The sequence below is a fragment of the Oncorhynchus masou genome, chromosome 8 (genome assembly GCF_036934945.1).
Source record: "Oncorhynchus masou masou isolate Uvic2021 chromosome 8, UVic_Omas_1.1, whole genome shotgun sequence".
Lineage (NCBI taxonomy): Eukaryota > Metazoa > Chordata > Actinopteri > Salmoniformes > Salmonidae > Oncorhynchus > Oncorhynchus masou.
Genome location: NC_088219.1, coordinates 18496448 through 18520644, shown reverse-complemented (window position 1 = coordinate 18520644; position 24197 = coordinate 18496448). Strand labels below are relative to the sequence as shown.

Here is a 24197-nt window from a genome sequence, read left to right as displayed (position 1 = left end):
TGCTGGCTATTCTCAAGTGGTGTGTTATGTATATGAAAATACCTTTTAATAACAGTCATAGATTTTGTATGACACACTATCATATATCATGAGACTTGCAAATGAAAAAAAAAAGATTATTTTTCACCTTATAACTTCTATTTTTATTTTCAACAAAACATTGGCCTAGTTCACTCTACTTCACTGTGTCAAACAAAATGTCACAGGGTGAAGTTGGTATTTTCACAACAGTAGGATTTCATCAAAACCACAAATATAACTCTAAAATATTACCTGCAAATTGACTTATTCATCAACACAACCTAGGGAAAACGAAATCACTTCGTGTACTTCAGATGGAAGTATCAGGAGTCGGTTTTCTCACATAGTTCATTCAACAACAAAAAGTCTTTGTTCTGAAGTGACGTTTCATTTGACCCCGGAAATAAATCTCAAAAGGTCATTCTCAGGTCGTCCACTCGTTTCCAGTGCGATTTGTGTTTTTGTTCACACGTAAGTAAACACTTGCTTAAATAATTTGTTGCAGCTTGCCCTGAGATGGGGTTTTACGAGCAATGTGTTTGATTATAGTTTTACGTTTTTCCTCTAGCCAGATAACTTAAAAAATATATCTTCATCGTCTACTGACTGTCAACAATCGCTGGCACGTTAGCTTAGCTAGCGAATATAAACGTTAGCTGTTGCATACGGACAGGTAAAGTTAGTAGTATTTTTTTTTAAACTAGTTAGAAAGCAATTTTACAGAACATAACAAGGAAGATGGGTTCGTCGAAAAAGCACAAGGAAAAGGGCCGTGATAAAGATAAGGATGCCGAAGAACGTGGACACCGCGAACACAAAAAACACCGTCATAAGGACCGGGAGAGGGACAAGGAACGAGATGGCAACCGAGAGCGGGAGAAAAGGAAACGGTCCAGATCGAAGGAAAGGAGTGTACGGGGTTCCGAGAGAGACGGTCGCAGTAAAGGGGAGAGGAGTACTGGGGAGCCTCGCGTAAAGAAAGAAAAAGTGGAGCCCGGATGTGAGGGCACAGGTAAATACATCAGTCATGCAGATTTCCACGTACAAACATTCATAACTACGTCCTATCAGTGCGCAATACACTCAATTATAAACTAGGTGATTCGAGTCCTGAATGATGATTGGCAGACAGCCGTGGTATATCAGAATGTATACCATGGGTATGACAAAACATGTATTTTTGCTAATTATTGTTGGTAACCAGTTTATAATGGCAATAAGGCACCTCGGGGGGTTGTGGTATATGGCCAGTATACCACGCCTAAGGGCTGTATCCAGGCACTCCACATTGTCGTGCTTAAGAACAGCCTTTAACTGTGGTATATTGGCCATATACCACACCCCCTCTGGCCTTATTGCTTAAATATAGTCTGACCTATTGCATATATGACATCGAAGGTGCCAGGTTTTCTCCTGTGTTGTTAACTTCAATTGTTATTTTCCTCTAGAAATTGCACCACAGTCTGCAAGTGGAGATGCATCGCTTACCATTGAAGAGACAAAGTAAGAGAAAGACAGACATTGAATGATGGAGCACTGGTGATGGTGAATTCTGAATAACTCTTCCCTGGTTTTCTTTCTAACAGCAAGCTGAGGGCCAAGCTTGGTCTGAAGCCTCTGGAAATGACTGACACCACTAAAGGTGAGACAAACTTGAGCCATGTTACTTGTCTGACTAGAACTAGATGACCATGTTTGTAGTAGTAAGGTCATGTGAGACTTGCTGATTTGTAATTTTACTGACTCACCCCTCCCTGTCTGCTGCCCCAGAGCTCGGCACAAAGGAGCAGCCAATTGTTGCTGAGACGATCAACCCAGTGTACATTAAACAGCAGAAAGAGATGAGGGAGAAACTGGCAGCTCTGAAGGAAAAGAGGCTCCTCAATAAGAAACTGGGGTAAGATCTAACGGCAGGAAGGCTGTACGTACACCAACTTGGACTATAGTAGTTAGTGATCCAATTCATTTTCTTTTTCTCTTCCTCTCCTGCTGTGATTTTCAGGAAAGTGAAGACCTTAGCAGAAGAAGACTGGCTGGATGACACTGTTGCCTGGGTTGAGAGGAGCCGGAAGATGTCCAAAGAGAAAGAACTGGCAGAGAAGAGAGTGAGTAGGGTGGAAACCATGGGGGAAGGATGAGGGCTGTGAGATGAAAGGAGCTGTTTGTGTGTATTAGTCATGATGTTATTTTGTATTCAGTTTTTAATTGGTTCCTTTATTTCCTTTTCCCTATAGGCCAAGCTTCTGCAGGAGATGGATGAGGAGTTTGGTGTGAGCAATCTGGTGGAGGAGGAGTTTGGACAGACCAAGAAGGTAAAATCTGCTCTCGTGTGATGAATATCTCAACTGCTTAACTTACTGTTTTGTGTGTGATTGCAAGCTAGATATAAACAGCATTCCGGCAATATGCCAGTCCCCCCCTGTGAAGTCACTACCCCTAAGGGAGGCACTTTATGTCTTGATTTTGTGCAGACTGGGTCGTTAAGTGATCTGATGTGAGAGAATGCCTCTAGGTCTTATGTTCTTCTGCGTGTCTTTGTTATAGGTCGCTTACAGCTCCCGGGACCTAAAGGGTCTCACTGTCCAGCACAAGATGGAGTCATTTAATGAAGGGGAGACTGTCATTCTCACACTGCAAGACAAAGGTGAGAGCAGGTTGAAATGTTACCAATAACACACAAATATATTAATGAAGACCATGCTTAAGCCAGACCCACATCATAAACATAGTGGTACATGCCCACCCACTCATTGCCCCTTTTCTGTGTCTTTCAGGTGTGCTTGATGAAGAGGGGGGCGATGTTCTTGTAAATGTGGGTCTGGTGGATAAAGAAAATGCTGAGAAGAATGTGGAGTTGAAGAAGAAAAAGCCTGATTACAAAGCCTATGAAGAGGACGAGAGTGTGGATGACATGGTTACGGTAAGGACGAGAGAGTGTGGATGACATGGTTACGGTAAGGACGAGAGAGTGTGGATGACATGGTTAGGGTAAGGACGAGAGGGTGTGGATGACATGGTTACGGTAAGGACGAGAGAGTGTGGATGACATGGTTAGGGTAAGGACGAGAGGGTGTGGATGACATGGTTAGGGTAAGGCATGAAGTGTCAACTTCGTTTTTCATTATTTCTGAAATACTTCTATGTCATTCTCACCGCTTCATTCAATCTCACTGTGCAATGTTCACCTCTGCAGTTCAAGCCGCGTACTGTGCTGGGCAAGTATGATGAGGAGATCGATGGAGAGAAGAAGAAGAGTTTCCGGCTGAGCAAAGGGGGCTGTGCTGAGGGGGAACGGGAACGGGAGCTCCAGGCCATCAGGGAGACCCTGAGGAACCAGGCCCAGTCCCTGGAGATGCCTGTACTCGCTATTGCCTCAGAGTACTACACACCCCAGGAGATGGTGAGAGCTGTGGGTAGGGGGTGCTCTGGAGAGGGCCTTGGAAGCTGTCCTTTGTAAATGTTTGCTCTTGTCTCAGATGTACTGCTTGAATGTGTTTTCTTTTGAATATTAAGTCTGTGTGTGTGTTTTTGGAAAATTGTTCACACCTGAGTTATCGTTAATTGTTGTCATTATTCACAGACGGGTTCTTACTTATTTTGTTATTATAGGTGGGCTTTAAGAAGACCAAGCAGCGTGTCAGGAAGATCAGGAAGAAGGAGAAGGCATTGCCTGATGAGCTCCAATTAGACGACACACGCAACACCGACTTTGGCTCCAGGTTCTGCTCCCATCAGCTTCAATATGAATGATGGAGTAGCCTTTTTTTTTTGTCTGACTCTTTCTCTCTTCTTCAGGGCTCGGGGTCGGGGTCGCAAGCAGTTGGATGAGGAGGGCCAGGAAGGGGTGAAGGAGCGTGTCATCATACCGGGACTAGATGTACCCCAACAGTCAGATGACATCAGGATGGCGGACATGGACATCAGTGACGATGGTGAGGGAGACATCTGTTAGTGGTTTAGTGATGAGCTAAATACATGTCTGGTTCACTCATGCATGGTTTACTTCAATATTATGACAACACTTACTCTTTATTTTTCCTTCAGAGAACTTCACCCCCCCTGATCCGGCTGTGCTGGAGGAGGACGAGGCAGAGCAGGAGCTGCAAAAGCAGCTGGAGAAACAGCGAAAACTCAAACAGAAACAGCTGCTCAAAAACTCTGGGGAAAAGGTGTGAGCATTCTGTTCAGAGCTGTTCCTCTTTACGATGCTAGAATATCACTGTGGCCAAAGATCAGTATACTGGATAGGATCTTTCCTTTGACAATGGAAAACCGCAATATTGAGTGGATTACTAACAAATCTGTTGTGATATTTAATCACCAATAAATGTTTAAACGTTGTTCTCACTCTCTTGGCCCTCAGGTGGCAGAGCAGGTCCGAGGGCTTGCAAGAGGGGACGACAGTGACAATGAAGAAGACAAGAACAACCTGAACATTGTGTTCAATGCCACCTCTGAGTTCTGCAGAACTCTGGGTGACATCCCCACCTACGGCCTGTCGGGAAACCGAGAGGACCAGGAGGACATCATGGTGGGTACAGTGCAAGAGACGGGCTATAGCGAACTGTTTATAAAAAAAAAAAAAAGTACCTCATTAGAATTGGCACATGACCACCTCATGAACAAGGAAGCGATTCCAATTGTATTTTAATGTGCTCAGTAGGGAGAATTGAAATAACCATGAGCTCTGTGTGTTTGCACTTGAACACTGGTTTGTCTCTTGTATAAACTGTATTCTTCTGTTGTAGGATTTCGAGCAGGAGGCGGAGAGAGATGGCGCTGGCGGTTCAGACTCCGACGGGGATGAGAATGTTGGCTGGAGCATCGTCAACGTGGATGAGGAGCAGAAGCAGCCTGATGTGAGTCATCCTACTGCCTTGTAGTCTCATGCATATTCCCATGCATTTACCAGTAGTGCTCATTTGGAGTCCTCTTGTAGGTAATATAGAGAATAACATACCATGACCCATAAGAATACGCAAATCTTTTTCCCCCTGAACTACTGAAGTGAAAACGTGTCCGCTGGGTGTGCTTGACTTGCCTCTTACTTCTATCTTGTAGTTTGCCACAGCCTCGACCACCATCCTGGATGAAGAACCCATTGTCAACTCTGGACTGGCTGCTGCCTTGGCGCTCTGCAAGAATAAGGGTAAGTGATTGGGGGTAGACGTCCCCACTTTGACAGTATTTGTTTAGAAAAGGACCGTAGTGTTTTTATTTATTCCTCTCGTCTCCTATCTCCATAGTTTTGTTCATGCTCTCATATACTCTTCTTCTCTCCCTTAGGTCTCTTGGACACTCAAATGCAGAAGATATCCCGTGTCCGTGCGCCGACCGGTGCCCTGCCCAATGATAACTACAGCATTGAGGACAAGATGTGAGCTACCTTTACTTTTTGTGCTTATATGCTAGTTAAATAATCACCACTTTCTCACACACTTTGTAAAAGTTACGACATAAATAAAATGGCATGTATTTAGTAATTTACTTTTCTTTTGGGGCTCAAAGCCTGGGTTGCTCGTGTAATGTATGAAAACCTGTTAGCCTCCATGGAATACTCTGTCCTTGTTTCTCCAACTCTAGGACGATAGATGACAAGTACAGTCGGAGGGAGGAATATAGAGGCTTCACCCAGGACTTCAAGGAGAAGGACGCCTACAAGCCAGATGTCAAGATTGAGTATGTGGATGAATCTGGACGGAAGCTCACTCCCAAAGAGGTACATTGTTATTTAAAATTCCCTTAAAATCATTGACATGTAGAATGATGATTTTTGTCAAATGTGTCAATTGCTGTTTTTAATCTAGGTAAATGGTGCTCATTGAGAATATTTCACGCTAGCCCTATTCTTTCTCTAGGCTTTCCGGCAGCTCTCACATCGGTTCCATGGGAAGGGGTCTGGCAAGATGAAGACTGAGAGGAGGATGAAAAAGCTAGAAGAGGAAGCGGTATGTCTAACTAAGCTCACTCAAAGATTATTTATTTTAACTGAAATCTGAACTTAATTTTTTTTATCTGATACTGTTCATCACATATGGCTTTCAATTGAATGACACTTTATTTCCAGGCCTTACTAGAAAATTAATGTTGCAGGGCTTGCCCAATTTGAGTCCTTGAGGATATGACCTAGCAAGCTTCCAGTCTAGTCAGTGGTTTGACCGAGTATGTATTTAAATACCTCTCCCCCCACGTGTCTCTTATCAGCTGCTGAAGAAGATGAGCAGTAGCGATACCCCTCTGGGAACTGTCGCTTTGCTTCAGGAGAAACAGAAGTCACAGAAAACCCCCTACATTGTTCTGAGTGGGAGTGGGAAGAGCATGAATGCGTGAGTATTTTATAAACCTCTTTATTTTTTCTTTCACCCTGTCTTGTATGTATTTCTAGTCTAATTACAGTGCCACTTTTTGTGATTAATTAAACCTGGGATGGGCAACTGGCATCCCCCTTTTTGTCGGAACTCAGTTTGGGTCTCAACTTACTGTTGAGAATATGAATAGTAGAATACACAAGGTGCAATTTTGAAATTTGGTTGTGCATCAGCAGTTTCTCTGTCAGTCACTGACTGATACTCATTTTACCCGTGTCTGCAAACATTTTTTAAATTGTTAAATTAGTCTAGTGGCCAGTTATCTGAATTTTGTAGTACTCATGGTAAAATGACCAACCGGCGGGCCCCTGTTGATTCTGTTAGTCACCCCCACTCAGTTATATTAAAAACTGCAAACCTTTCTCTCTGCCCATGGCAAAATGTGTAAACGTGCAGGAAATGAACTCTAAAACAACTTTTTACAGCAAAATGTCACTTGGGGCTCCCCAAAAGGCTGGCTGGCTGACTGTGTGTGGGAACGCAGACCCACGAGCCACTGCGGTCCCTCATGAGTTCTGATTGGGCTAAATGTATCCCCCTTTTTTTGTGGCCCCACCCCATCAGTTTCCCATTCGTGGATTACACAGAGCAGGGTTGCAAGTAACAGCTCAGGTTATTTCATTTCAATGTTTTTAATTTTAAGGAGAATGTGAACTGAGTATGTACCTAGTTATTCGTCACACTGTCTTGTTTCACTCTTAATATGCTTTATCTGTAATCCTCCTCTTTCCCCAGAAACAACATCACCAAATAAATGTGGCTGAGGAGGGATCTGACCAGTGAGGACGTGTGCCGTGCACCATTACACAGACACGCATACAAACAAACTGATGTTAAGTTTATTTTCCTTATTGAATAAAATCAAGTAGCGGCCTATTACTGTTGTGTGTGTAAAGAATGTTGTTGTTGCTTTTGACCCTGAATTTATGTCTACAATGATTATAATTTGTTATTTACATACATTAAAGATTTGACATGACTTTGTCTGGTTTGTTTACAGATGTTTGCAGCATGTGAATGCTTGCAGTTGAAGGTACATATCTGACTAGTAGTGCTGAGCGATTAGTGCTTTTTGAATTTGGATTTGGTTAGATTCTTTAAAAAAATAATGTTTTTCAGTTCTTTTTATTTTTGTACACATGCATTATGAAATGACATGTTTTGAGCTTCAAAATCCCCAAATAGTGAACATTCAATTGCCAATGTATTGCATTGTCTCTGTCAGGTCCATATAGGATTTACTATAAAATACAATTATTTCAGTTGTGTATATTACGTAGTTTTATTTAATGACATTGGTTGTGTTTGTAAACTCAATCTGGAGCGTGCTCTGGGTTTACGTAAATTCAGAGCGTTCTGCTCTCGGAGCGTTCGGAGCGCACACTGGACGCTCTGCCTGGGGAGTAGGGTTGATAGCGTTCTGACCTCACAACGGCAGTCAAGCGCCCAAGTTAACTGGCTAACGTTGGCTAGATTGCTAGCTACTTCCAGACACATGAGAAAACCCAGTGGTGGAAAAAGTACCCAATTATCATACTTGAGTAAAAGTAGATACCTGAATAGAAAATTACTCAAGTGAAAGTCACCCAGTAAAATACTACTTGAATAAGTCTTTTGTTGAATAAGTATTTGGTTTGAAATATACTTAAGTATCAAGAGTACATGTAATTGCAAAATATATACTTAAGTATCAAAAGTAAAAAATCACTTAAAATTCCTTATTAAGCAAACCAAGCGGTGCCATTTTACATTTTACGAAGCGGTGCCATTTTACTTTTAACGGTCCCAGACCATTATTACCCCTCCACCTAACTTTACAGTATGCATTCAGGCAGGTAGTGTTGTACTGCCAGATGTTGAAGCGAGATTCATCATTCCAGAGAACACGTTTCCACTGCTCCAGAGTCTAAATGGGGGCGAGCTTTACACAGCCGGCGCTTGGCATTGCGCATGGTGATCTTAGGCTTGTGTGCGGCTGCTCTGCCATGGAAACCCATTTCATTAAGCTCCCAAAAAACAGTTATTTTGCTGACGTTGCTTTGTGAGGCAGTTCTGAACTCTGTGAGTGTTGCAACCAAGGACAGACAGTTTTACACGCTTCAGGACTCGATGGTTCCGTTCTGTGAGCTTGTGTGGCCTACCACTTCACGGAATGAGCTGTTGTTGCTCCTAGACATTTCCACTTCACAATAACAACACCTACAGTTGACCGGGGCAGCTCTACCGGGGCATACATTTGATGAACTGACTTGTTGGAAAGGTGACATACTATGCCGGTGCCATGTTGAAAGTCCCTGAGCTCTTCCGTACGGAACGTTATAATGACAATGTTTGTCTATGGAGATTGCATGGCTGTGCGCTCAATTTTATACATCTGTCAGCAACGGGTGTGGCTGAAATATCTGAATCCCCTGATTTGAAGGGTGTCCACTTTTGGACACCCCTTTTGGGCCTCACAATTGGCCTCGGGAACTCATCATAGTATTTTTGTGCATTCAAATAGCCATCGATAAAATGCAATTGTGTTCGTTGTCCGTAGCTTATGCCTGCCCATACCATAACCCCACATCCGAGATGGGAATCTCTATTATCAAAATGTTATGTCAGGGTAAGCCTACACAAAACAGCCCTTATTTTAAGTTTCTAAAATCCCCTATGAGCAAAATTAATGGTTGAAAAACAATTGGAACCATTTCCCTGTTTGACCGCTAGGTTTTATGGGTATTATGACACCACCACTGAGGGCCTGAGCTTGGATACTGCTGTTGAACATCACTCAACGCTAGCAGCTGATGGCGATAGAGCTCGCCAGCTTGTAGTCCTAAAACCAGAAAATAAGTTGTCTCCGGTTTGTTCAGCCAACCCTATGCGCAAAATGAATGGGGACATAATACGGTTTTGGAATAAACGCCTAAAATATGGTCTGAGGTTAGGAGATATTATGCTTTTTGTTCTATGAGATACCAGTTAACATGACCTTTATGAATTATGAAGCCTTTGTGATTTGTTTTTATTATTACTTAAATTCTTCAAAGTGGCCATTTGCTGATGAAGAGTATCTCAAAGAACAAAACGTATAAGATCTCCTAAACCTGTTTACCACAGACCTTATTTTCGGTGTTTATCCAAAACCGCCATGAATTTTCCTCATGGACTTTGTCCAATGAACCATGGCGGAGTTTCTACCTACTAAAAGACGCAATTACTATGTAGTGGACTTTGTCCAATGAACCATGGCGGAGTTTCTACCTACTAAAAGACGCAATTACTATGTAGTGTCGGAGGGGTAAAAGTGTATCCACAGTCTAAACCCATAAGCGCAGCATCGTGAAACAGACCGGGTGGCGTTTGGGGTTGGAGAACTGAAACATTATTCTTTAGTTATTAATTTTCTCGAAATCTAAAGGCACAACCTAGATTCGAGCCAATATCTTAACCAGTTGAACATGTTATTACTCCAACCTCGTGGTAGTGACAAACTGACACATTTTCGTCAAAAAAAAAAATATAATCTGAAGAAGTAGGAACATCCGTGAAAATGGAGAAAACCTCGAAAAAATGGCCCGCTGGAGGACGTTTGTGAATTACCAAGTATGCTCCCCAAAAGGCAAAAGGTTGAGATTTATTTGCTAAATGATTATTATAAGTATATTTACATTATACAATATGGGAAAGTGGAAAATTAACATTTATGAAACATTTTTTAAATTGAACTTCATGAACCATAACAAGAAGTAACGGAATCGGAAATAGCACAACGGACGGATAAGGAAGTGATATTGGAATTTGTGAAAACGTACATTGATCTCATACACAACCAGTGAGGTAGCTACCGTCTTCGTGGTTGGAAACGGGTACAACCCGTATACCTTCAGAAACAAGGTAATAAATCAACCTTGATCTTGCTTTGTTCAAGAGAAGCGATTTAAAAAAACAAGTATGCTATTGTTTTAATGTTGTAAACGTCTACGCTTGATCTAAATCTCAAATTGGTGGCACAGGAGGAGACCGCGGTGCAGGTTAACGTTAGGTAGCTAGTTGGCACACAATCAGTTTTACATGAGTAAACATTTAATAGCCATGCGAGTTTCGATTTAAATTGTGATCCAAACATTTGCGTAGCTAGAAGCTAGTTATTTCGGACTGTTATCACACCCATTTGTTAGCTAGCTATGCTAGTTGTTGTGTGCTTGCTAGTTAGCTAATGTTAGCTAGCTAACTCTTTTTGTTCGGCGCGCAGTTTCAGACTTTCAAAAAATGTGCGCATGCTGACTATTTAGCAAACTAGCAATATAGCTGTGCATGCGTTTAATTAGATATTGATCCTGGGCCCGGTGTTTCCCATAACCATCGTTATTAACGTTGCACGTAAACGCTCGGAATCTAACGCTTGTTTCAGACCACTCGTAGAACAGCTGTCATTAGATGTTTTTTTGCCTTCCTGCGCCACATTACGTACAGATCTCCGCTAAACAGCACAATATTGGATTGAAGGAGCAGGGCCGGTTCCAGGCATAAGCTGTCGCTTAAAAGCGTCCTCATGCTTCCCAGTCAAATGTCGGGTTTTTAAGGCGGTTGGCATCCAATGTTAATGGTGCATTACCGCCACCAACTCAAAAAAACATTGCGGGAAAGGGGGACAACGACATCATACAAAAACCCATCCCACTTATTCAATCACAGTCCACTCCCAAATACATCCCGAAGGCAGCACATTCACCAACAGGATCTTTTGCACAGCCTCGGCTGTGAAATCACGGAGGCCCCAAAAACCTCATGCAGCATTCAATGATTCCAAATGTCTTATTCTCCGCTTGGGCTGTACAGTTTATGACCATTGCAATAAATAATAAACTTCACATTTTTAACATAGTATTTCACTATCCCTCTGTTGGTGAGAGCCCTTCACTGGTTGTGGTGGCTCTATCATTGTTTCTTCCCTGTCACTTGTTCCTTCCAATCTTTTCACTGTCTCCAGATAAGAAACATGTTGGATACTCCTTACCCTTGCCACCTCGTTCTCCTTCACCCTAATAGGGCACTCCAGGAATTTAGGTGCATGTTCACCTTCACAGTTGCAGCGTTTCATTCCATCTGGCATACAATACTCTGCACACACTCGACACATGACCAAATCTTCTACAATTATGTTGCTGAAGGGGCTTGTGCACAAAAGCTCTTACAGGGCATCTCATGAATCCTAACATTATATGAGAAGGGAGAGACTCTTCATCAAAGTCCATCCACCATACAGGTCAGTTGACGTGCACCAACCACTCCATCAATGTCTTTAGTAATATTCTCTGCCTTGTTCCTTGTGCCACCCCAAATAGCCCCTTGATAGGTGCCCAGCTACGAAAAATCCATACAGGAAACATTCCACTCCGATATCTTTGAGTCTTAACACTTGCTGCTCTGCGGACACATAAATAAATAAGACGAGCACTTGTGACTCTTGCCGACTACACTTTCCTCCAACACATTCCAGATTTCCCAAGTAGCATTGATCCAAAACCACTACTCAGACTAAAAACTAGTCTAATGGTTTCCAATTTTCCGCCACAGATTTACTTGTGTTCGCCATTCATTCTCACTTTCGGTACTATTAGCAACACCCGACTCACTTTCCGTTTCAAACTAAATCAGTTTCTGTCTTCTCCACGATCAACGTCTTCTAGCCAAAACAGTTCGGAGGAGTTTGTGCATATATTGTGGCGTGTTTGAACTTCAGTACGGGTTTTTTGCACTGTTTGGGCACTTTTCTTGGGGTAAATTTAAGCCTACACCTCTTCATCAGGGATTAGTCAACAGTAGGGATTCTTAAGTCAGTCAGTCAATGAGAGTTGACACTTCATGACTTTTTTGAGAAATACGCAATTTTAGATGTAAAATTGCATGACAAAACTCTAATTTTGAAATATCTTAGATTAATTGTAACTTTTGAGTGTATACTGGCTACAGGATTTCAATGAATAAACAGTACCATTGCTGCTTTTCCCCTTGTTTTTCAAGCGAAAGTTATGAGAGTATGCGAGCACACTCAGTTCAGCTGCAACATGCTGACACCTCAATCTCCACACAATATCCCATAATGGCACAGCAAAAACAGGTTTATTTTTGTGCTAATTTCTTAACTTACGGATCATTGGGACGCTAGTGTCTCGCCTCGACAACATCCTGTGACATTGCAGAGCGAGAAATTCAAATTACAGAAATTCATGAAAATACAAGTGTCATACATCATTTAAAAGCTTAACTTGTTAATCCAGCCGCCTTGTCAGATTTCAAAATGGCTTTACGGAGAAAGCACACCATGCGATTATCTGAGGACAACGATCCCCGCACACAAGCATTATACATTTCCAACCAAGCAGAGGTGTCACGAAAGTCAGAAATAGCGATTAAAATAAATCACTTACCTTTGAAGATCTTTTAATCTGGTTGCAATCACAAGGGTCCCAGCTACATAACAAATGGTCCTTTTGTTCGATCAAGTCCTTCTTTATATCCCAAAAGTCAGTTTCATTGGTGCGCTAGACTCCGTAATCCACCAGTTTCCCTCGTTCAAAAGTGCAAACAAATAGGAACTAGGAACTGCAATCTTGGAGGTCTTCCTTTTTATATTCCCATTGATAGCCATAGCATTCAAGGCTGAATTTTTATTTTTTCTGGATGGATTGTTCTTGCTTTTTGTCTGCCATATCAGATCTGTTATACTCAGGCATTATTTTAACAGTTTTGGAAACTCTTTTCTATTCAATACTACCAATTATATGCATATCCTAGCTTCTGGGCCTGAGTAACAGGCAGTTTACTTTCGGCACCTCATTCATCCAAACTTCCAAATACTGCCCCCAAGCCCAAAGAAGTTAAATAAAACTACTTTTAAATAAGTATTCAGACCCTTTACTCAGCATTTTGAAGCACATTTGGCAGCAATTCCAGCCTTGAGCCGCCTTGGGTATGTATTTGGTGAGTTTCTCCCATTCTTCTCTGCAGAGCCTCTCAAGCTCTGTCAGGTTGGATGGGGAATGTCGCTGCGCAGCTATTTTCCGGTGTCTCCAGAGATGTTCAAGTCCGGGCTCTGGCTAGGCCACTCAAGGACATTCAGACACTTGTCCCGAAGCTACTCCTGCATTGTCTTGGCTGTGTGCTTAGGGTCATTGTCCTGTTGGAAGGTGAACCTTTGCTACAGTCTGAGGTCCTGAGCACTCTGGAGCAGGTTTTCATCAAGGTTCTCTCTATACTTTGCTCCGTTCATCTTTTACCTGATCCTGACTAGTCGCCCACATTTACATTACATTTAAGTCATTTGGCAGACGCTCTTATCCAGAGCGACTTACAAATTGGTGAATTCACCTTATGACATCCAGTGGAACAGCCACTTTACAATAGTGCATCTAAATAATTTAAGGGGGGGGGGGGTGAGAAGGATTACATTATCCTATCCTAGGTATTCCTTAAAGAGGTGGGGTTTCAGGTGTCTCCGGGAGGTGGTGATTGACTCCGCTGTCCTGGCGTCGTGAGGGAGTTTGTTCCACCATTGGGGGGCCAGAGCAGCGAACAGTTTTGACTGGGCTGGGAACAGCGGGAACTGTACTTCCTCAGTGGTAGGGAGGCGAGCAGGCCAGAGGTGGATGAACGCAGTGCCCTTGTTTGGGTGTAGGGCCTGATCAGAGCCTGGAGGTACTGCGGTGCCGTTCCCCTCACAGCTCCGTAGGCAAGCACCATGGTCTTGTAGCGGATGCGAGCTTCAACTGGAAGCCAGTGGAGAGAGCGGAGGAGCGGGGTGACGTGAGAGAACTTGGGAAGGTTGAACACCAGACGGGCTGCGGCGTTCTGGATGAGTTGTAGGGGGTTAATGGCACAGGCAGGGAGCCCAGCCAACAGCGAGTTGCAGTAATCCAGACGGGAGATGACAAGTGCCTGGATTAGGACCTGCGCCGCTTCCTGTGTGAGGCAGGGTCGTACTCTGCGGATGTTGTAGAGCATGAACCTACAGGAACGGGCCACCGCCTTGATGTTAGTTGAGAACGACAGGGTGTTGTCCAGGATCACGCCAAGGTTCTTAGCGCTCTGGGAGGAGGACACAATGGAGTTGTCAACCGTGATGAAAAACATTCCCACAGCATGATGCCGTCACGAAAGCTACAATGTAGGGATGGTGCCAGGTTTCCTCCAGATGTGACGGTTGACATTCAGGCCAAATAATTCAATATTGGTTTCGTCAGACCAGAGAACCTTATTCTTCATGGTCTGAGAGTCCTTTAGGTGCCTTTAGGCAAACTCCAAGCGGGCTGTAATGTGCGTTTCACCGAGGAGTGGCTTCCGTCTGGCCACTAACATAAAGGCCTGATTGGTGGGGTGCTGCAGATGTTGTCCTTCTGGAAGGTTCCATCTCCACAGAGGAACTCTGGAGCTCTGTCAGTGACCATCGGGTTCTTTGGCCTTGGTCAGGTAGGTGACCTTCCCTGATTGATCAGTTTGGCCAGGTGGCCAGCTCTAGGAAGAGTCTTGGCGGTTCTAGATTTCTTCCATGTAAGAAAGGAGGCCACTGTGTTCTTGGGGACCTTCAATGCTGCAGAATTGTTTTTGGTACCCTTCCCCAGATCTGTGCCTCGGCACAATCCTGTCTCGGAGCTCTACGGACAATTCCTTCGACTTCATGGCTTGATTTTTGCTCTGATGTGCACTGTCAACTGTGGGACCTTATATAGACGTGTGTGCCAATGCAAATCATGTCCAAACAACTTTACCACAGGTGCCTCAAGTTGTAGAAATGATCAATGGAAACAGGATGCACCTGAGCTCACTTTGTGTCATATCAAAGGGTGTAAATACTTAAGGTATTTCTGTTTTTATTTTTTATAAATTTGCAAGCATTCCTAAAACAAAGTTTTGCCATTATGGGTATTGTGTGTAGATTAAACTCTGTGGATTCAACATGGCGAATGACAACTTCGAGCATCGATTTGACCGAGGAAACTACTTCTATACCTCACATTGCGATTCTAGCCACGCACTATATAAATGCCAATTCATGTTGGGAGATTGCGGAGACGCTGGAGTCCGACCCAACCACTAGTTTGAAAAAGTGGGGTAGGGTCCGCGACCAAGTTGGTCAAGACAAAGAAAAGAAAGGGCTGCAGTGGAAAGAAAAGCTACTCCAGAAATGTTGCTGCTGGCTTGTTTGGCACGTGGAGCATGAGAAGACTGAAAGCAACATGCCGTCTTCACCAAAGAATGAGGTATGTTGTATTTTATATTGTTGTCGATGAAAAGAGTTGCTAACAATAGCTAGCTACTTGGCTGGCTAGTGGCTAGCTAGCTTAGCTGCATACTGTATGTGTGCAGAGAAAGCAAGCCAACCAACTAAACTAAAGATATTTACTACTTTTGATCAAACATTTTGTCATAAAGAAAATCATAAGCTTCCCACATGGGTAACACAAGTTAAAGTTAGCAAGGTCCAGCAAGTCAATGTTTCTAATGTTTGAGCAGAGTTGAGTAGCTAGGCCAGGCCTACTTAGCTCAAACCTTTGCAACATATGATCAATTGTCGTCTCTGTTAATGATTTTAGGTTAATTGTTAATTTTGGATGGTTTGGATATGTACTGAATAACCCTCAACTTTTTTCTTTCTTTGACAAGGCTCAAACATCAGTGAATGGAGACAGCACCTGGTTTTGCTGCGCCCAAGCACTACCTCAGTACTGGGGACAGACTTTTCATTGGCCCCTGCACTAAGCTGCAGTGTAAAATTAGAAGCCATCTCCATGCAGGACCCGGGAAGCTCTATCCTGGGCTCACCTCCAATACCTATTCCACTGGCTTGCTCCTCACTGATGCCACAGAGCAGTAGCAGGGGTGTGAGAAGGGAGAAAAGAGCTGCAGCCCCTTGACACATCGTCTGAGACCAGCCACCTGGACAGCTGATGGAACAGGAGTATTTCCATCTAGTTTTTCAATTGACTGATTTTTATATGAACAGTAAAGTCAGTAAAATCTTTAATTGGTGCGTTTAATTTTTTGTTCAGTATAGAAAAAAAATACAAATTTCCAGGAACTATAAACTAAGTTAATAAATGGATTCCAACATTTTAAGGGCGCATGAGGTTCTCATGTAGGGGGAAAGCTGCGTCTCCCAGGAAAACAAGGACTTGGCGTTGTGGTACCTGACAAGACAGCTGGTGGTAAATTGAGAGTCTTCGGTGGCAATTTGTACCCAAAAAGAACTCTTGAAACACCTCACCATAGCTCACTAGGCCTTATGCCCCTACATCCACCACTGTGAACCTGTAGCAGGCATCTTCTGTCTCTGTATCTCACCTATCCATATGTATTGCTAGGTACATAAATCTAGTAGATCCCGGGCAATTCACACAAGTTTAGTTTTGTCACCAGTCAAGTGTCTCTGTGTACACTTTTTAAAATTCTCCCACACGTCTTTCTTGTTTGGCCATAGATGGCTATTACCAGCTCTTCGCCCTCTACTGTCCTAGAGTAATATTGACAATTGTTTTTATTTTTCAAGCAAATGTCTTTTTCGGTAGCATGCGAGTGCACTCATTCAGTTTGCCTAGCCGCCAGTCGAACTGAAGCATGCTAACGCATTTATGGCCCCCGGCCGCTATGAGATCCTGCTAGGTACTCTGTCTGGGTCTCAAAATTCGGTTGTGCATCACCAGTTTCTCTCATGTCAGTCACTGACAGTCACTCAATTATCCATGTCACAATTTTTGGATTGGCAGTTAGCTGGCTAGACTATCTAAACTTGTAGTAATCATTTCCAAATACCGACCAGGCACATGCCCACCCCCCACCCATCTTGATGTTAGTCATTCTCACTATCATATTAATATGGCATGTCATGGCAAAATGTATAAAATTGCAGGAAATTAGCTTTAATACTGCACAATAAATAAACTCAAATGTTTTGACGTGGTGGTGGAACTGACAGTCATGATCAAGGCTACGCTGAACATGGCTACAATTACATGGTTTATTTGTATCTCTGACAGCGATAACTTAAACAAAGTTGACCACAAACCCGAAGTTGCCAATGTCTTTGCAATTGATACAAACAAGCGGCGTATAATAAGATGTGCCGATTCGGTGCATTGGGTAAGCATTTAAATAAGCCGCCTCAATATTTACAACCGTAGGTGGTAGATAACCCCCTCAGAGCTGATCTGTCATCAGTATTGTGAAATAATGTTAAGGTAAGATTTGAATGGAGAAGGTTGATCCAAGAGCAGCACTCCCTTTCTTTCGATCCTATCATTATCGACACATGCTCCAACAAAACACTTAGAGATCGTTCTCTCTGGGTGATGTGTCATGGTAATTTCCTGTATTACTGAATGAGGAGAGTTTACTAAACACAAGTCAAGAGTTATATGTTCAACTTCATCTTTAATCAAATGAGCTTCACCATAGCCCTTTGACTCTCAGTTCAATTCAGTGTGTCTAAATGAATTCTGAGTCCCAACATAATGGCAACAGATCTTTTTATAGCAAAGATCCACCACTCTCAACTTACATGACAAACCACAGATCTCAGGAACTCTTCACAAAGGGCCGTTTACTTAAGAAAGGAGTATCCCATAGCCAGATAGCATTGGCTATAAATTATCGTTCAGTTTGGTCTCTAAAACGAGATTCTAATCTCGTTCCTGGTACTTCATAGTGAAGTAATGTTTTGGTACAATCTGGAATACTCTTTAGGCTTTATTGGCCAAAGACATTGTAAATATCCTCTGTCAGTGCTATCTTAGAGGCCCATCCTCAGTGGAACACTGAACACACAATAGTCGACCGATTCTATTCTGTCGACTAAAACAACCATTCTAATGCAATACAAAGATTATAAAATAATCTTACAAGCACTATAACAATCTTGCAATTTTCCACGACATCTCCCCATCACATGGTTTAACAGATACATTCACATATGAAAAAAAGTTCAAATCTGACTTTTCCCTTTCTGATAATCTGCATATTAACAGACATGTAAAAGACAAGCCTGACCTCTCCCCTCTCTGGGCTCCAAGTGACTTTTCCCTAGAGAAGAAAGGAAGATGCAACTGCCGACAGTATAGTCCCAAAAAAGACATCCTAATGACAAGTATCTCACACAAGCATATTATGAAAGTAAATAAAACATCTTATCTATTTTACCGAACTAATGATTCAGCTATGACAGGTGTTATGGGTAACATGGAAAGATTTTGGTTTCAGTTTTTTTAGTTGATAATGTTACTTTGGGGTCATAGGGCACTCCAGTCCCAAATACTGTGTGTTCTAAACAAATTGTGACACTACTGTGAATCATGTTTACCTGATGTATCCTGTTGGATACAGCTACACCAAATATGATTGTTTCCTCTTTCTATGGTTACACCATATTGGTGTAGATAAATTGTGTGCCTCTGCCTCAACATTTTCAAATAAAAAACGTGAAATAATAACCAAACATTTTAGTAAATTGCTTAATTTTCTATTCAGTGTCCTGTGTGAAGGTACTTAAGGTGTTCACTGACTGAAAGCAGGCATGTCGTCAACATCCCAGAAACACAAAGAGTTTGTGGCAGAACCCATGGGGGAGAAGCCAGTCAATGCACTTGCTGGCATTGGAGAGGTGCTTGGCAAGAGACTGGAGGAGAAGGGCTTCGACAAGGTGATGCAGATTTTTTACTTATTTGTTGGAACTTTTATAATGGAACATTGTTTTGTGAATTTCTACATTTTAGTCACGTCATAGTAAGGACAGCAAAGTGAAGAGGACAATGCAGTTGTGCAACTTTTACCTAGTGTTTTAAGTTGGTGTATTGTCATTCATGTTCTTTTTCACTTTTCCTACTCCGTTCCCATTTGCATACATCTCCAGGCTTACGTGGTCCTGGGTCAGTTCCTGGTGCTGAAGAAGGATGAGGAACTATTCCGGGACTGGCTGAAAGACTCATGTGGGGCCAATGTCAAACAGCAGGGTGATTGCTATGGCTGTCTGCGTGAATGGTGCGATTCTTTCCTGTAGAGAAGGTTTTGTTTTTTTCCATTTTATATAACGTTTTCCCAAACATCTATTTACTTCTGGTCTCACATTAAATTTCACTTCATATGGGAACACTGCACATGAGGCAGTTGAGCAAAGTCATACATTGGAACACCTGGTTATTTTATTCGAGTCACAATTCAGAGACCTATGGATGCTTAAAAATTAGTAAGACATACTTTGCTGCAGTCATCCATGGGGTTGTTTCACCCAACTGTGTAGATCTGTAATCCTGACCTTTTCTATGATTAATATCTTTGGCTGTACAGAAGCCTTGGATGAGTTAATTTGTTTTCCTGCACTTTATATTTAAAATTTGTTCTGTCAAATAACCACTTTTTATAATTACTATCCCTTCATAAATGTATAACTAATGCTTGTACTTATCTCCAACTCTGACAGTTTGCCCCTGCATTTAGTTAAATGAACTTGTCGCTAAATTAATTAATAGCATTTTAAACCATTTGACACCACATGGCTTTGACATCTATAAGATGTTGCACTGTTCATTTTACATCTGAGTTTACAGGAAACCGTTTTAAGATTTACATTTGTAATTGCCCCATGTTATCTTATGTGTTTGTTTTAAGAGATGTTGAAGCGATGCCTTAACGTTGTAATGCTCAAGCAACATGTATCTGTAATGTACCTTGAGTTGTGGAGCAGTGCATGCGGATTAAGAAGCTAGCTACTACAAATCACCTCATTTTCTAACTTCACACAAATGAAAGCCTGAAGTAAAACCACAGTAAGTAGCACTTTTTCAGGAATTCATTTATGAGCATACTTGTGTTGCTCTCTGTTTAATTGTTGAAGGATGGTTTTACTGAAACACTGGTTCATGTTTTTGCATATTGACAGTGAAAGCATGTTAGTTTTTTTCTTTTCTTTTGAAATAAGCAACTGCAAGATCTGGACAATTCTGACTTTGTTTTGTTTTTTGAAGAAAAAAAAACAATAAAATTACATGCACAAATATTTTTGGTGATAGGAGTGTTTCATTTTGTCTTTGATTCCCAAGTCCCCTTTTATTCAAAGCTCTTAATTTGTTTTGGTAAGAAATATTGACAGTAAAGGTTTCAGTAACACTGATCTAAAAATAGTAATAACATTTCTGAACTTGATCAGATAAGCAACCAAAAAAACTGGTCTCGACAAGAATACCATACAAATTGCTGTTATGTATTTATTAAATGTACTGCTTATTTTTGTTAATGTCATATAGCCTTAGACATCCACCTGACAAAATTAAACTACTTATTTATCAAAACAACATTGATCATTGTATTTGGAAACCCGTCATTATAGACCGCTGATCTTAAGGTGGCTGACCACCTCTTGTACATACAGCGCCAGTGGAATTATTTGGATTAGTGTGTATTGACTTGTCCTCATACTGTCCTACTGGTCCACAGTGGCGCTTACACCTCACGCACATTTCTGCAACAGCTTAAAGTGACATACAGGACTTTCAAGACATCACACACATTTTATTTTTTAACAAACTCAGATTAGGCAATGACTAGTGTGTATTAAAATAATTACAATTTATGTGTAGTTGTCACCCCTCCATCTATTTGAAAAATGAGCTAGGACTATGAGCTGTTTTACATATTGTATGTATATCCACTTTTATGTTGTGCTACAGTTCATGATTCTATAAGCTTCGATGTGTTTTAGGTATGTATACGCATAACTCCAAATATGTTTTAATGGTGTATGTAGATCTAAATGTACATTTTGGTTGAATTAGTCTTGATTTTACTTAGGAGGATATGTACATCTGCAGCCTTTCATAAGATAAAGCAGGCTACATGAATAAGTTATATTTAGCTTTGTGTATGTGGTGAATGCATGTACATACACTGAGTATACAAAACATTAAGAACACCTGCTCTTTCCATGACAGACTTGACCAGGTGAAAGCTATGATCCCATGTTGATGTCACTTGTTAAATCCGTGTGTAGATGAAGGGGACGAGACCGGTTAAAGAGATAATTGAGACATAGATTGTGTATGTATGCCATTTAGAAGGTCAAAGGGCAAGACAAAAAGTGCCTTTGAACTGGATATGGTAGTAGGTGTCATGCACACCAGTTTGTCAAGAACTGCAATGCTGTTGGGTTTTTCACGCTCAACAGTTTCGCGTGTGTATTAAGAGTGGTCCACTATCCGAAGGACATCAAACCAACTTGACACAACTCTGGAAAGCATTGTAGTCAACATGGGCCAGCATCTGTGGAGAATGCTTTCAACACCTTGTAGAGTCCATGCCCTGACGAATTAAGGCTGTTCTGAGTGCAGGGGGTGGGTGCGTGCAACTCAATATTAGGAAGATGTTCCTAATGTTTGGTATACTCAGTGCACGTTATGTTCTATCTGGACAGTATTTTTCCCAACCATCCTGTGGTTTGTCTCAAAGGAGTGCACAGAAGAACTTCTTCTCCCTGAATGGGTTCTCCGAGGTGGGCACAGGGGTGATGAGGGGGTCCTCAATAGCGTGGGCATCACAGTATGCCATCAGGTCTGCAGCTGCCTTTGATACCTGAGGATGGCAAGTAGTGGGAATCAAGACTGGAAATGAGGGTGTGGATATTTAGCGGAGACTTACCAAGGCGCGTACAATGTTTCAATGGACATGATGCCTCTGGCAAGGCTTACCTTGATCCTGCAGAAACTGGCTTCAATCTTCAATTGCTCCACCAGCTTCCTGGCTTGGCCGACACTCATGGTGCTGTTCACTGGGGTGTCTCCTTTCATCCTGTCAAGAGAGCCAATGAAACATATGGCGCATGAGTCACACTAACACATTCAATCATTTTATTTTAGAAAAAATACACCACTGACAGCTGGAAAGGCAGATGTACAGCGTGCTGTATTGCCTGACATTAAACAATTTCACTGTATTCGTTCTAGGTAACTTACATTTGTATGGATTCTTATTAATGGAAAATATACACTGAGTATATAAACATTAAGAACACCTGCTCTTTCCATGACAAACTGACCAGGTGAATCCAAGTGAAAGCTACAGTATATGATCTGTTATTGATGTCACTTGTTGAATCCACTTCAATCAGTGTAGATGAATGGGAGAAGACATGTTAAAGAAGGACTTTTAAGCCTTGAGACAATTGCGACATAGACTGTGTATGTGTGCCATTCAGAAGATGATTGGGCACGAGACAAAATCTTAAGTGCATTTCAATGAGGTATGGTAGTGAGTGCCAGGTGCACCAGTTTGTGTCAAGAACTGCAACGCTGCTGAGTTTTTCATGCTCAACAGTTTCCTGTGTGTATCAAGAATGGTCCACCACTCAAAGCTAATCGAGCCAACTTGGCACAACTCTGGAAAGCATTGGCGTCAACATGGGGCCAACAACTCAATATTAGGAAGGTGTTCCTAATGTTTGGTATACTCAGTGTACATTTTTATGAATCACTGACTGTGTCCAATTTCACCCTCCTAAATTTGACACACTTATTTTTTTTCAGCTCATTCACTTCAATCTTCCTCTGCTCTCCTCCTCCCCCTCCTCTGTCTGTCTGTCTGTCTGTATCTCTAGGGACCAATGGTGTAATTTACTACTTACTTGTTAAAAGCTCTCTGCCCAAGAAAAACTATATCTCACCTTGATATAAAAACATATTTAAACTATAGGACCATTTATACTGTATACATTGATTATATGGACAATTTGATTATATGGACAATTTATTTGCCTTCTTAGTTTGTTCGTTAAAATGTTTTTATGCACTGGCTAGAAGAGAAGTACAATACACTTATGTCCAGAGGCCAGGTATGATTTTCTCTACCATACCATGCCACTCTAACTGTAATCTATGAATAACATAAAAGTGGTTACATTCTAATAAATTCCGTCATCAGTATGTCTCTTACGTGTTCAAGCAGACCGAATTATGACCTTCAATGGCAGACATAAATCTCTAGAGCTTGTAGAAGGTACAGGAAAAAAAAACTTGCTGAAAACGAATAGTTTTAGGTCAGGCTAATAGTATGATAAAGACACGTTTTGTAAATCTATTGGATATGGTCAGCTTTTTATGGAACCTCGTTTGATGGGAGCACACTATTTGAATGGCTGAAGCAACCAAAAAACTGGGAGAAATGCACAGATATATACACTTGCCTCAGCACACAGATACACCCAATGTGAGTGAATATCATCAAATCACATCAAATATGCAAGGGATATAAAGCAAACCACTGCCTGCTTAATACAAATTCAGTTGAACTGACAGCATACAGAGAAGGTTCAACAGAAAATAAATAATGAATGGACAAGAAGTGTGAGGAGAAATGGATAACCGGAGAAAGAGAGAGAAGCAACAAGACCAGTCCATATAGGAGTCTATTTCTACCATTCTGGTCCTCTCTCTCCCCTCTTAATATTCCTTTCCTTCATCAGCTCCTTCTCATCTTCTCCCTTACCCTTGTTGTATTCCTCTTCAGGTGCTTTCTCTCCCTCCTCTTCTCTCCCTCTCGCTCTCTCACCCTCTATCTGCCTGTGTTTGTGATTTTAGTGTAGCTGAACCCCACCCCTCATAGACAGTGTATGCTACACTGTTCTGTACAGTCCAGTGCACTGCAATTCTGCTACAATGAATATCAGACTCCTGGTACATGCATAAGAACCCCCTCTGCAGTGAGTGGAACATTCCAGGCAAAGGGAGGAAGACTCCATTGGAATCGTTTTTCTTCTGAGAGCTGGATCATACCATCTTTACATGA

At 41.9% G+C, this 24197-nt stretch overlaps 3 protein-coding genes across 3 annotated transcripts; 2 read left to right on the top strand and 1 right to left on the bottom strand.

Annotated features, from left to right (window-relative positions):
- Positions 1-418: 418 nt before the first annotated feature.
- Positions 419-7368, top strand: LOC135544305 (U4/U6.U5 tri-snRNP-associated protein 1-like). Its single transcript, XM_064971811.1, has 20 exons — positions 419-1033; positions 1470-1524; positions 1608-1663; positions 1792-1918; positions 2024-2126; positions 2256-2333; positions 2566-2665; positions 2796-2941; positions 3215-3421; positions 3631-3740; positions 3817-3953; positions 4066-4190; positions 4385-4552; positions 4770-4880; positions 5083-5170; positions 5308-5398; positions 5605-5740; positions 5880-5969; positions 6226-6347; positions 7125-7368. Exons 1-20 carry the CDS (start codon positions 760-762, stop codon positions 7141-7143), a joined length of 2343 nt encoding a protein of 780 aa, XP_064827883.1. The 5' UTR covers positions 419-759; the 3' UTR covers positions 7144-7368.
- Positions 7369-10160: 2792 nt separating this feature from the next.
- LOC135544303 (barrier-to-autointegration factor-like) lies at positions 10161-20421 on the top strand. The gene is made up of 3 exons (XM_064971808.1): positions 10161-10271; positions 18897-19068; positions 19279-20421. The coding sequence occupies exons 2-3, from the start codon at positions 18943-18945 to the stop codon at positions 19423-19425; spliced, it is 273 nt and encodes a 90-aa protein (XP_064827880.1). The 5' UTR covers positions 10161-10271; positions 18897-18942; the 3' UTR covers positions 19426-20421.
- A 190-nt stretch (positions 20422-20611) lies between these two features.
- Positions 20612-24072, bottom strand: LOC135544304 (guanine nucleotide-binding protein G(I)/G(S)/G(O) subunit gamma-3). The gene is made up of 3 exons (XM_064971809.1): positions 23898-24072; positions 22106-22205; positions 20612-21989 (listed from the first exon to the last, which is right to left on the bottom strand). The coding sequence occupies exons 2-3, from the start codon at positions 22202-22204 to the stop codon at positions 21861-21863; spliced, it is 228 nt and encodes a 75-aa protein (XP_064827881.1). The 5' UTR covers position 22205; positions 23898-24072; the 3' UTR covers positions 20612-21860.
- Positions 24073-24197: the final 125 nt, after the last annotated feature.